The 13736-nt window shown below is 55.7% G+C and overlaps 1 protein-coding gene across 3 annotated transcripts in view; it reads left to right on the top strand.

The window, feature by feature from the left end:
- The window catches only part of LOC122564366 (protein FAM8A1), a 35490-nt gene extending 24823 nt beyond the window's left edge, over positions 1–10667 (top strand). Inside the window, exons 4-5 of one of the 3 annotated variants that reach the window (XM_087978630.1) lie at positions 6832–6971; positions 9806–10667. In XM_087978630.1, the coding sequence (XP_087834756.1) occupies positions 6832–6971; positions 9806–9986 (321 nt within the window). In that variant the 3' untranslated portion in view covers positions 9987–10667. Of the gene's footprint in view, positions 1–6831; positions 6972–8063; positions 9694–9713 lie in introns of those variants that run through there. The other 2 variants (XM_043719124.2, XM_043719125.2) reach the window with 2 other exon arrangements.
- The last annotated feature ends 3069 nt before the right edge of the window (positions 10668–13736 follow it).

Here is a 13736-nt window from a genome sequence, read left to right as displayed (position 1 = left end):
TTCATTCCCCCCCTCCCCCTTCATTCCCCCCCCTCCCCCTTCACTTCCCCCCCCCCCCTCCCTCCCTCCCCCCCTCCCCCTTCATCCCCCCCTCCCCCGTCACTCCCTCCCCCCCCCCCTCCCTCCCCCCCCCCTTCACTCCTCCCCCCTCCCCCTTCACTCCCTCCCCCCCTCCCCCTTCACTCCCTCCCCCCCTCCCCCTTCACTCCCTCCCCCCCTCCCCCTTCACTCCCCCCCCCTCCCCCTTCACTCCCTCCCCCCTCCCCCTTCACTCCCACCCCCCCACCCCCTTCACTCCCACCCCCCCTCCCCTTCACTCCCACCCCCCCCACCCCCTCACCACCCCCCCCCCCACCCCCTCACCCCACCCCCCCACCCCCCTCAACCCCACCCCCCCCACCCCACCCCACCCCCACCCCCCACCCCCACCCCCCCCCACCCCCCCCACCCCACCCACCCACCCCCTCACCCCCCCCACCCCCAACCACCCCCCCACCCCCACACCCCCCCCACCCCCACCCACCCCCCTCCCCACCACACCCCCACCCCCACCACCCCACCCACACCCCCCCCACCCCCCACCACCCCCCCCCCACCCCCACCACCCCCCCCCCACCCCCACCACCACCCCCCACCCCCACACCCCCCACCCCCTCACACCCCCCCACCCCCCACACCCCCCCCCCCCAACCCCCCCCCCCCCCATCCCCCCCCCACCCCCTCATCCCCCCCCACCCCCACCCCAACATCCCCCCCACCCCCAACAACCCCCCCACCCCCTCATCCCCCCCACCCCCCACCCCAACCCCCCCCCCCCCCATCATTCCCCCCCACCCCCTTCACCCCCCCCACCCCCACACTCCCCCCCCCCACCCCCCTTCACCCACCCCCCCTCCCCCTCATCCCCCCCACCCCCTCACTCCACCCCCCCTCCCCCTTCACACCCACCCCCCACCCCCTTCACACCCACCCCCCCTCCCCCATCACACCCTCCCCCCCACCCCCTCACTCCCTCCCCCCTCCCCCTCACACCCTCCCCCCCTCCCCCATCACTCCACCCCCCACCCCCTTCACTCCCACCCCCCCCCCCTCACCCCCCCCCCTCCCCCTCACTCCCACCCCCCCTCCCCCTCACTCCCACCCCCCTCCCCCACCTCCCACCCCCCCACCCCCTTCACTCCCTCCCCCCCTCCCCCTTCACTCCCTCCCCCCCCTCCCCCTTCACTCCCCCCCGCCCCTTCACCCCCCTCCCCCTCACTCCCCCCCCTCCCCCTTCACTCCCCCCCTCCCCCTTCACTCCCCCCCCCTCCCCCTTCACTCCCCCCCTCCCCCTTCACTCCCCCCCCCCCTTCACTCCCCCCTCCCCCTTCACTCCCCCCTCCCCCTTCACTCCCCCCCTCCCCCTTCACTCCCCCCCTTCACCCCCCCCTTCACTCCCTCCCCCCTCCCCCTTCACTCCCTCCCCCCTCCCCCTTCACTCCCTCCCCCCCTCCCCCTTCACTCCCTCCCCCCCTGCCCCTTCACCCCCCCTCCCCCTTCGCTCCCTCCCCCCCCTCCCCCTTCGCTCCCTCCCCCCCCTCCCCCTTCGCTCCCTCCCCCCCTCCCCTTCGCTCCCTCCCCCCCTCCCCCTTCGCTCCCTCCCCCCCTCCCCCTTCGCTCCCTCCCCCCCTCCCCCTTCGCTCCCTCCCCCCCTCCCCCTTCGCTCCCTCCCCCCCTCCCCCTTCGCTCCCTCCCCCCCTCCCCCTTCACTCCCTCCCCCCTCTCCCCCTTCACTCCCTCCCCCCCCTCCCCTCACTTCCCTCCCCCCCCCCCCCCCTTCCCCCTTCACTCCTCTCCCCCCCCTCCCCTTCACTCCCTCCCCCCCCGCCCCTTCACTCCCTCCCCCCCCCCTGCCCCTTCACTCCCCCCCCTCCCCCTCACCCCCCCCCCTCCCCCTTCACTCCCCCCCTCCTCCCCCCCCCTCCCCCTCCTCCATCCCTCCTCCATCCCCCCTCCACCCCCCCTCCTCTCCCCCCTTCCCCCCCCACTCCCCTCCCCCCCCTCCCTCCCCCCCCTCCCCCTTCACTCCCTCCCCCCCTCCCCCTTCACTCCCTCCCCCCCTCCCCCTTCACTCCCTCCCCCCCCTCCCCTTCACTTCCTCCCCCCCTCCCCCTTCCCCCTTCACTCCTCTCCCCCCCCTCCCCTTCACTCCCTCCCCCCCGCCCCTTCACTCCCTCCCCCCCCTGCCCCTTCACTCCCCCCCCCTCCCCCTTCACTCCCCCCCCTCCTCCCCCCCCCTCCTCCATCCCCCCTCCACCCCCCCTCCTCTCCCCCCATCCCCCCCCTCCCCTCCCCCCCTCCCCCCCTCCCCCCCCTCCCCCCCCTCCTTCCCCCCCCTCCCCTTCCCCCACCTCCCCTTCCCCCACCTCCCCTTCCCCCCCTCCCCTTCCCCTCCCCTCCCCTTCCCCTCCCCTCCCCCTTCCCCTCCCCCCCCCTGCCCCTTCACTCCCCCCCCTCCTCCCCCCTCCTCCCCCCCCCCTCCCCCCCCCCTCCTCCCCCCCTCCTCCCCCCCTCCTCCCCCCCTCCTCCCCCCCTCCTCCCCCCCTCCTCCCCCCCTCCTCCCCCCCTCCTCCCCCCCTCCTCCCCCCCTCCTCCCCCCCCTCCACCCCACCCTCCACCCCCCCACCCCACCTCCACCCCCCCACCCCACCTCCACCCCCCCTCCACCCCCCCTCCACCCCCTCCCCCTCCACCCCCCCTCCTCCCCCCCCATCCCCCCCCATCCCCACCCCCCATCACCCCCATCCCCCCCTCGCCCCCGTCCCCTCCCCCCCTCCCCTCCCCCCCCCTCCCCCCTCCTTCCCCCCCTCCCCCCCCACCTCCCGTTCCCCCCCTTCCCACCCTCCCCTCCCCTTCCCCTCCCCCTTCCCCTCCCCTTCCCCTCCCCCTTCCCCTCCCCCTTCCCCTCCCCCTTCCCCTCCCCCTTCCCCTCCCCCTTCCCCTCCCCCTTCCCCTCCCCCTCCCCCTCCCCCTCCCCCTCCCCCTCCCCCCTTCCCCTCCCCTGCCCCTTCCCCCCCCTGCCCCTTCTCCCCCCCTGCCCCTTCTCCCCCCCTGCCCCTTCCCCCCCCCTGCCCCTTCCCCCCCCTGCCCCTTCCCCCCCCTGCCCCTTCCCCCCCCCCCTGCCCCTTCCCCCCCCCCTGCCCCTTCCCCCCCCCCCTGCCCCTTCCCCCCCCCTGCCCCTTCCCCCCCCCGCCCCTTCCCCCCCCCTGCCCCTTCCCCCCCCTGCCCCTTCCCCCCCCCTGCCCCTTCCCCCCCCCTGCCCCTTCCCCCCCCGCCCCTTCCCCCCCCCTGCCCCTTCCCCCCCCTGCCCCTTCCCCCCCCTGCCCCTTCCCCCCCCCGCCCCTTCCCCCCCCCTGCCCCTTCCCCCCCTGCCCCTTCCCCCCCCCTGCCCCTTCCCCCCCCTGCCCCTTCCCCCCCTGCCCCTTCCCCACCCTGCCCCTTCCCCCCCCTGCCCCTTCCCCCCCCTGCCCCTTCCCCCCCCTGCCCCTTCCCCCCCGCCCCTTCCCCCCCTGCCCCTTCACCCCCCCGCCCCTTCCCCCCCCTGCCCCTTCCCCCCCTGCCCCTTCCCCCCCTGCCCCTTCCCCCCCCGCCCCTTCCCCCCCTGCCCCTTCCCCCCCCCTGCCCCTTCCCCCCCCCTGCCCCTTCCCCCCCCCTGCCCCTTCCCCCCCCCTGCCCCTTCCCCCCCCCTGCCCCTTCCCCCCCCCTGCCCCTTCCCCCCCCTGCCCCTTCCCCCCCCCTGCCCCTTCCCCCCCCCTGCCCCTTCCCCCCCCCCTGCCCCTTCCCCCCCCCTGCCCCTTCCCCCCCCCCTGCCCCTTCCCCCCCCCCTGCCCCTTCCCCCCCCCCTGCCCCTTCCCCCCCCCCTGCCCCTTCCCCCCCCTGCCCCTTCCCCCCCCTGCCCCTTCCCCCCCCTGCCCCTTCCCCCCCCTGCCCCTTCCCCCCCCTGCCCCTTCCCCCCCCTGCCCCTTCCCCCCCCTGCCCCTTCCCCCCCCTGCCCCTTCCCCCCCCTGCCCCTTCCCCCCCTGCCCCTTCCCCCCCCTGCCCATTCCCCCCCCGCCCCTTCCCCCCCCCTTCCCCCCCCTGCCCCTTCCCCTTCCCCCCCCCCCCTGCCCCTTCCCCCCCCCTGCCCCTTCCCCCCCCCCTGCCCCTCCCCCCCCCCCTTGCCCCTTCCCCCCCCCTGCCCCTTCCCCCCCCCTGCCCCTTCCCCCCCCTGCCCCTTCCCCCCCCCCTGCCCCTTCCCCCCCCCCCCCTGCCCCTTCCCCCCCCCCTTGCCCCTTCCCCCCCCCCTGCCCCTTCCCCCCCCTGCCCCTTCCCCCCCCTGCCCCTTCCCCCCCCTGCCCCTTCCCCCCCCCCCTGCCCCTTCCCCCCCCCCTGCCCCTTCCCCCCCCCATGCCCCTTCCCCCCCCCTGCCCCTTCCCCCCCCCTGCCCCTTCCCCCCCTGCCCCTTCCCCCCCCTGCCCCTTCCCCCCCCCCTGCCCCTTCCCCCCCTGCCCCTTCCCCCCCCCTGCCCCTTCCCCCCCTGCCCCTTCCCCCCCTGCCCATTCCCCCCCCTGCCCATTCCCCCCCCGCCCCTTCCCCCCCCCTTCCCCCCCCCTGCCCCTTCCCCTTCCCCCCCCCTGCCCCTTCCCCCCCCTGCCCCTTCCCCCCCCCTTGCCCCTTCCCCCCCCTGCCCCTTCCCCCCCCTGCCCCTTCCCCCCCCCCTGCCCCTTCCCCCCCCCTGCCCCTTCCCCCCCCCCTGCCCCTTCCCCCCCCTGCCCCTTCCCCCCCTGCCCCTTCCCCCCCCTGCCCCTTCCCCCCCCTGCCCCTTCCCCCCCCCTGCCCCTTCCCCCCCCCTGCCCCTTCCCCCCCCCTGCCCCTTCCCCCCCCCTGCCCCTTCCCCCCCCTCCCCTTCCCCCCCCCCTCCCCTTCCCCCCCCTTGCCTTCCCCCCTCCCCCTCCCCCTCCCCCCCTCCCCCTCCCCCCCTCCCCCCTCCCCCTCCCCCCCTCCCCACCCCTCCCCCCCCTCCCCCCCCCCTCCCCCCCCTCCCCCTCCCCCCCTCCCCCTCCCCCCCTCCCCCTCCCCCCCTCCCCCTCCCCCCCTCCCCCTCCCCCCCTCCCCCTCCCCTCCCCCCCTCCCCCCTCCCCCTCCCCCCCTCCCCCTCCCCCCCTCCCCCTCCCCCCCTCCCCCCCTCCCCTCCCCCCCTCCCCCCCTCCCCCTCCCCCCGTCCCCCTCCCCCCCCTCCCCCTCCCCCCCCTCCCCCCCCCCTCCCCCCCCCATCCCCCCCGTCCCCCCCTCCCCCCCCCTCCCCCCCCCTCCCCCCCTCCCCTTCCCCCCCTCCCCTTCCCCCCCCTCCCCTTCCCCCCCTCCCCTTCCCCCCTCCCCCTCCCCCCCCTCCCCCCCCCTCCCCTTCCCCCCCCTCCCCTTCCCCCCCCTCCCCTTCCCCCCCTCCCCTTCCCCCCTCCCCCTCCCCCCCCCCTCCCCCTCCCCCCCTCCCCCTCCCCCCCCTCCCCCCCTCCCCCTCCCCCCCCTCCCCCTCCCCCCTCCCCCTCTCCCCCCTCCCCCTCCCCCCCTCCCCCTCCCCCCCTCCCCCCCCATCCCCCCCCCCCCTCCCCCCCATCCCCCTCCCCCCCTCCCCCTCCCCCCCTCCCCCTCCCCCCCCTCCCCCTCCCCCCCCTCCCCCCCTCCCCCTCCCCCCCTCCCCCTCCCCCCCCTCCCCCCCCTCCCCCTCCCCCTCCCCCTCCTCCCCCTCCTCCCCCTCCCCCCCCTCCCCCCCTCCCCCTCCCCCCCCATCCCCCCCCCTCCCCCCCATCCCCCCCCCTCCCCCCCATCCCCCTCCCCCCCCTCCCCCTCGTGAACCTACGCTGCACTCCCTCAATAGCCAGAATGTCTTTTCTCAAATTTGGAGACCAGAACTGCACACAGTACTCCAGGTGTGGTCTCACCAGGGCCCTGTACAGCTGCAGAAGCACCTCTTTGCTTCGATACTCAATTCCTCTTGTTATGAAGGCCAGCATGCTATTAGCCTTCTTCACTACCTGCACCTGCATGCTTGCCTTCATTGACTGGTGTACAAGAACACCCAGATCTCTCTGTACTGCCCCTTTACATAAATTGATTCCATTGAGGTAGTAGTCTGCCTTCCTGTTCTTGCTACCAAAGTGGATAACCATACATTTATCCACATTAAACTGCATCTGCCATGCATCTGCCCACTCACCTAACTTGTCCAGGTCACCCTGTAATCTCCTAACATCCTCATCACTTTTCACCCTGCCACCCAGCTTTATATCATCAGCAAATTTGCTAATGTTATTGCTGATACCATCTTCTATATCATTAACGCTATATCATTAAAGTAGTAAGCCTCCTTCGATAATGCCTTCCAAAGCTTGACCTCTACCATTTAAAGGACAACAAGAGCAGATACATGGCAAAATCTTTTACAGCAGTACCCAATCCAGTCCGCATATTACTCTGATGCAAAAGTATATTACTGTTCCTTCACTGTCCACAAGGTCAAAATCCTGGAAATCTCTTCCTAACAGCACTTTGTGTGTATCTACCTAACATGGACTGAAACAGTTCAAGTTGGTGGATCGTTATTATATTTTCAGTGTATCTGGGGATGGGTAACAAATATTAGCCTAACACCCACATCCCATGAAAGAACTGAAAAAAGGAAATAAATTTGCAGGGATGTGGGAAATGGGACTGACTGGATTACGGTACAGGAACTCCGAATGGACATTGTGGACCAAATGTTTCCTCCTTGAAATATGTGTGATTCTGATTTAATTTTGTCATCTTAATTTCCAGATTGTCTGCCTCTGGGGAGTTGGAGGTGCCACACCTGGCAAGTTTCTGCTTGGGTTGCGAGTTGTGTCATGTGACAGCTCTGTGCTTGTTGCTCCTAACCGGGTATTGGTGATTCCAGCACAGAATGTCAGCATATCGTCGTAAGTGACATTGTGATTCTAATGTGATTCTAACAACAGTTTCTAATGTGTATGTATGTGAGCAAATGTATTGTTTTGCAAAGGTATGGGACTTACCTTAATTCAGCTGCAGTCTTGCATCTGTATTTTTTTAATAACATTATTTTAGTTACACCATTGGATTAGCACAGAACTTGTATGTGCCTCCACTCAAGGCAATTAATAACAGATTATTTAATTCCTCTTGGGTGTTTTACATTTGCAACTGTTTTAATTTATTTGGAAGGAGTTGGTGGTCTGTACATGTGATAATTTAAAAGAGCTAACTTTGTGATAGATTAAAAAGGTACTTGTACCTGACAATGAATAAGGCCACGTTCAATGTTTGAGAATAGGAATGTAGCTCTATGGTTGGTTTCTGAGAGTCAGTTAGCTAGAATGAGGACATAACTTCTGATTCCTTTCAGCTATATGTTGATGGGGTCAATTAGGTAAGTTTGTAGTAGGCTTAAAGGGGGTACAGGTGTGTTGAGACACACACCTATTTCTGGGTTGCTTAATTCTGGGCAAGTCTGGCAAGTCCAACAAAGGATGGTAAGCAAAATTCATTCATTCTTTCACTCTCCTGGTGTGTTTGAAGTTTTTAATTTAATGCAATAACCAATTAGCTTGACTGTGTGCCACATGTTTTTAAAATGCAAAAATATGTGTTAAGCTGAGCCTTCCTCAGAAATTTAGGTTTTGACTCGTGGGCTACATACCTGTAGTATGTTACTGTATACAGAATACAGTTTTGTGATTTATTTTAACCGATGGTAGACTGAATTTTAACATGCTCTAATTTGATCTCAATCAAGCTCATAAGTTCCTCTTTGTATTTGGTGTCCTCTTTTTGTTTGAATTTTGAACGTTAGTGGTTAGATTTATACAGATTAAATTTTAGGCTGCATGTTATCGAAGCTCAGTATTACATAACTCAGTGACCTAGAAAAAGACTAAACATTCTTCTCATAATGCGTTACAATTTGGATTAAGTTTGTTCAATTGGATTCACTCAGTCAATATCGAATGAACTGAGAATTATAGAAGTTCATGTCTTGTGCTTCACATTAGAAATTTGATGGTGGAAGACAGTGTCACTCAGAGAAGGCATATCCAGTAAAACTAATGAGGGAAAATCTCATCAGGTACACTGTTAGCTGATAAATTCCTAGTTTGTGCTCTCGATGTGTTTAAGTTGCGAATGCACAACTATGATTGATGCTGTCAACTATTTAAAAAAAAAAATCCAATTATTTTTATATGTTGGAATTTATATAAAGTGCTTCATTTTTTTTGATGAGCCTGAAACTAGATCATTGGTATATGATCATTAATAAATCCACAAGGGTATTCCCAAGAAACTCCATCCTATATGAGTAAAACATGGAATTTACTACCCAGGAAGTGATAAGGCATCTTTGCAATTTGCCTCATTGAGTTGAGGCTTGTTAACCATGCGAAGGAGAATAGAATAGAGTGTTATGCCGATAGTGAGATAAAGTAGGTTGGAGCTAGGCTTCTGTGGAGCAGAAGAATGTCAGAATAAACCAAAATGCTGAATAACCTGTACTTGTGTTGTAAGTTCTATGCAGTGTGTAATAAATTGGTGAAGTGAAAGAATCATACAGCATAGAAACAGATCCTTCGGTCAACCAATCCATGCCGAACATAATCCCAAACTAAACTAATCCCACCTTCTGCTCCTGACCTATATCCCTCTAAACCTTTCCTATTCATGTAATTATCCAAATGTCTTTTAAACATTGTAATTGTACCCACATCCACCACTTCCTAAGAAAGGTCAATCTCTCTTTGTAAACAATTTGCCCCTCATGTCTTTTTTAAATCTGTCCTCACATTAAAAATGTGCCCCGTTGACTTTAAATCCTCCATCCTAGCAAAAAGACAACTTTTATTAACTTTTGTCTATACCTCTCATTATTTTATAAACTTCTATTAGGTCGCCTCTCAGCCTCCAATGCTCCAATGAAAAATCTTCCAGCCTTTCTTTATAACTCAAGCCTTCCATACCTGGCAACATCCTGGTAAACCTCTTCCAAACGTTTTATAGCTTAATAATATTCTTCCTGTAACTGGCCATCAGAACTGGATACAGTATTCCAGAAAGAGGCCTCATCAATGTCCTGTACAATCTCAACATTACTTCCCAACTCCTATATTCAAAGGACTGAGTAATAAAGGCAAGCATAGGCAAAAGTGAGGACTGCAGATGCTGGAAACCAGTGTTTAGATCAGAGTGGTGCTGGAAAAGCACAGCACGTCAGTCAGCATCCGAGGAGCAGGAAAATAGACATTTCGGGCAAAAACCCTTCATCAGGAATAGAGCTATAAATAAAGGCAAGCATGCCAAACATCTTTTTAACCACCCTGTCTATAGGTGACTAAAAATTAAAAGAATTATGTTCCTGCACCCCTAGGTCCCTCTGTTCTGCAACACTACCCAAGACCCTACCATTAATTGTATATGCCCTGTTCTTGTTTGTTATACCAAAATGCAACATTTATCTAGATTGAATTCCATCTGCCATTTTTCAACACATTAACCCATTTGATCAAGATCCTTTTGTAATCTTGATGAAATTCAAGAATAATGGAACAGATAAACCACTTAAAATTGTAACAAAACTGTGTGGAAAGGGGCAAATCTCCTTTCTAAAGGTAATGCATATTTATTGTCAGATGTTTTGTTATTTGTAACAGGTCTTCAATACGAGCATTGATCAAGAATTTTTCAATTGCCTTCTTTTTCCCCGCGTTCGTTACATTGCTTTTCTTTCAACATAATCGTACAGCCTACGATATAGTAGCTGGGACCATTGTGGTAAAGAGAAGTGGAGGAAGGTAAAGACTCTGCAAGTGACTATAATTTTTTTACTCTGGTCCTCCCATTTGCTAAGTTCTGCATTATTCAGAAGGAGAAGAAAAGACCCTTCGCTGTCTTCACTCCAAAGTAATGGATTCTTTGAGAACTAAGTTGAAAATGAATACATATACAGTAAAGTACCTACGAGGATTTACAGGAATTGATTTGGTCTTGGGAATGAATCTCCTCCAGTGCTTAAGTGTAGTCTTTAAAATGTGTATCTTGACTGACTCGCAGGTTCCACATCAGAAATATGCATAACTTTGAAATTAAAGTCTCAAAATCTTCCACAAAAATTGCATGGCTACATTTGAGAAATCTCAACTTTAAAATTTACAATTGCTGTTTTACTTCAGTCTCCTCGTCGTGATACTTCTATTTTGTGTGTGGCTGCTGCTTTGGAAACTTCTGCTAGGGAAGAAAACGACTTGCAGCTGATCAACTTGAAACAATAACCAAGGTGTTGTTGATAGCTGTCAACTTCCCTCTGGAAATATAACTGGACAGATTGGATTAGAGAAGAAGTTTTAAATCATGAAACCCTTCCACTAAATATTCAGAGGAAAAGCAGATTTGAAAAGAGCATACTTTCAAACCTACTTTGTTTTTAGCACATTAAAGGTTTCAATTGTTTATAAAGTTGATACCTGTTCTGCAATAGTAAATCCATATGCTCAGTATTAGAATTAATTCTATTCAGTTTGATTCCCAAAGATTATGTAGGATTTTTGAAAAATATACTTTGAGTAACATGTTATGACTCTTATGTGCAAATTATATTTTTAAATGGATGTTCTTGCATACTTGTGATTTGTTTTGTTTTTAAAAACATTATTATTCTTTGCATCCACATTGAGTTGCTTTCATGACTGATTATCTTGGCCCCTGAACCTACCACCTCAATGTAACATGACTTATTCAGAAAACTCTTTACTACCGGTCATGTGCTGTTTTACACAAGACAGCATGTCGTCTTATGCTGTCATCAATTACAAATTCATACCGAACTTTTTTTGCGTACCCGTGATATTTGAACTGGTGATCTAAAACTCATGGGTAGACTTCCATTCGGTTTAACGTAATAGGAATTTGAGAGTATCTGGAGGGCCACTCTCAGATATTTTCCCATTTAATGGTCTGACCAAATTATCATTCATGCTTGCCAAATGCCAATTTATTCTGTTAGGCCCTAAATGCTGTGACAAGGCATACTGTATTTTTCCCAGCATTTATGATATTTCCTGTTCACTCATATAAAAGTGTTAACTAACATGTCTTGTTTATGGATATGCATTTAAATAATACATCATTGAGGTATTTGGAGATATTTAATGAACTTTTTGTCTGGTGACTTTGTTTATTTTTCTAGTTGAGATGATATGTGTCAAATGATCCATGCAACTTCTTTTTTTCAGGGATACTTGATTGTTGATCAATGAGAATCCTACTTAATGTTTTTGGTAGAAGAGAGGAAGCAATTGAAGCATCATAGTTCAGGCACTTTACTTTACCCACAGCTCTGACCTGCGACTAAAAATTGAGCTGCCCTTTTGTGATAATGACCAGTGTGGAATGATGCTCCCTGTGGCTACAGTCAGAACTGTATCATTTGTATTTACTGCTGCAGTCAATATGAACTGTAAAGCTGGCCCTGCCAGTGGCACAAGTGGTCAGCTGTCTTTACTACAGACGGTAATACTAGCCTAAGTGAAGGCTGCTGCGCCATGTTGAGTAGGATCGCAAAATCTTCATTCAGCTTTGCCTCACTTTTCCAGTCAAGTAGCAGGTTTAGTTTTATGGATTTGACAATTTTTGTACCAGCCACTTGTATCTAAAGCAATTTTTTGCAAGGTTGAAACATGTCAAAAATATACACATGTTTTAAAAGTTAACAGCTATTTTATCGTCACATGCAGTAAATAGCTGGAGCTCTTGTGGCATAGTAGTCGTGTGTCCACCTCTGGGTCAAAAGGCCCAGGTTCAAGTCTTCTCTAGTCCTGAGATCTGTATGACATATCTGAACAGGTTCTTTTAAAAATGCCATTTTATGCAGCTATTTGCTATTAAATGGCCATGTCTTTTTAAATGTATCCCTTATCTTGCATTATCTTGCCTCATTTTTAACAATGCTAAGACAATGTATTGTTGAAGCTGAGTATAGCATTGGATGTGGCCAACACAATATAGGTCCTCTGATGGTTGCAGGGTCAGAGACCTAATCTACCCTTTACCATGCTTCAACTGAGAAATGTTGACTGAATTAGGAAATATTTTCAAATACTGACAGCAGTGTAGGCTGTGTCTGGGGACTCAACTGTTATCTTGAAAGATGTGGTGGTCGACCTTTTGCAGAAATAATTTGTATACATTACAATATTAAACTCATAGTTAATGCAGATCCTCTTATCACCCTGGATTTAAATATTTTTTCACTTTCAATACTGGTGCATTATTTCCATATTATACCAAACTACTTGATTTTTTTTCTGTGATGCAAACTGTTAAAATTGTTTCTGCAAAGAAATCAAATCTTAGAGGACTTATCTTTATGGTTTAGTTTTATTTTAGCTGCCATTTCAGTCACGTAAGTCTGGTGACCGTTGTGATTAAACAGCCTGTGAATTTATAAGATCTAAGCAGTGAAGTTCTATGCTGAGAAAGTGGAATATTTCTGAGAACCAGTAGTCCCATAACATTGATTCACTGTGGCTCTGTCCACTGTAATGGTAATGAAACTGCCTTTCTCACCTCCTTTCTGGAGGGAGCAATGTACAGCACAATTCCTAACTAATTAACACAAATCAACCTGTCCGATTCAGCCAGTTGCTGGTTTTACAGTAGGACTGCATACTTTTGGGAAATGTTCTGATGCGCGTCAAATGACTTCAAGCAAAACTAATTTTGATGGTGAAAGTTGATTTTGTTCGATGTCCTTTGTAACTGAGCCAGAAAACATTGACTCTGCAGGAGGATAATTCTCCATCTATTACTAATGTATTGCCACAATGTGGTCAGTGTTGCAGGAAAATTTGAGGTTGACTTTATTTTTAAAAAAATCAACACAATAGTCCCTTTCTGAAGCTGAAAATGTAATGCCCTTAAATTTCAATGGATTCAATCATCATTTTACTTTGGCAAATTTAAAAGCAACACCTCAGGTGACAACTGCTCCTTGTGGAGATTACAATTTGTATTATTGAGCAAATAACTTCTCTGAAGAACAGTCACTGGACCCAAAACATTGATTCTGCTTTCTCTCCACAGAAACTGCCAGACATGCTAAATTTTCCAACAATTTGTTTTTATTTCTGATTTCCAGCATGCGCAATTCTTTATTTTTTTTGAAACTAACCTCTCAATGACTGTCCAGCATAAGCCATATATTGAATCAGATTACAAGAGATGTGGTTGTGAATGCTGGACTGTGGTGATTTGCATGAGTCGTAGAGTTTTACAGCATGGAAACAGACCCTTTGATTCAGCTCATCCATGCCAACCAGATACTTTAATCTGGTACCATTTGGCCCAAATCCCTTTAAACCCTTCCTGTTCATGTTCCCATTCAAATGCCTGTTAAATGTAATTGTACCTTTGGCAGCTCACTCCATACATGCATGACCCTCTGTGTGAAATAGGTCTGCTCGGTCCCTTTTATGTCTTTCCCCTCCCAACTTAAACCTATGCCCTCTAGTTTTGGACTCCCATACCCAGGGAGAAATTGAAAATCCTTGGCTATTCACCATCCATGTCCCTCATGATGCTATAAATTTCAGTAGGGTCACTCCTCAACCTTTGAGATTCCTGGGAAAATAGCCCCAGCCTATTCAGTCTCTCCCTATAGTTCAAACCCTCCACCCTAG

The sequence above is a fragment of the Chiloscyllium plagiosum genome, unplaced genomic scaffold (assembly GCF_037043375.1).
Source record: "Chiloscyllium plagiosum isolate Xiang-an unplaced genomic scaffold, Cpla_swu_hap1 HiC_scaffold_34, whole genome shotgun sequence".
Taxonomy (NCBI): domain Eukaryota; kingdom Metazoa; phylum Chordata; class Chondrichthyes; order Orectolobiformes; family Hemiscylliidae; genus Chiloscyllium; species Chiloscyllium plagiosum.
Note: the sequence above shows the minus strand (reverse complement) of the source record. Positions and strands in the feature narration are given on the sequence as shown.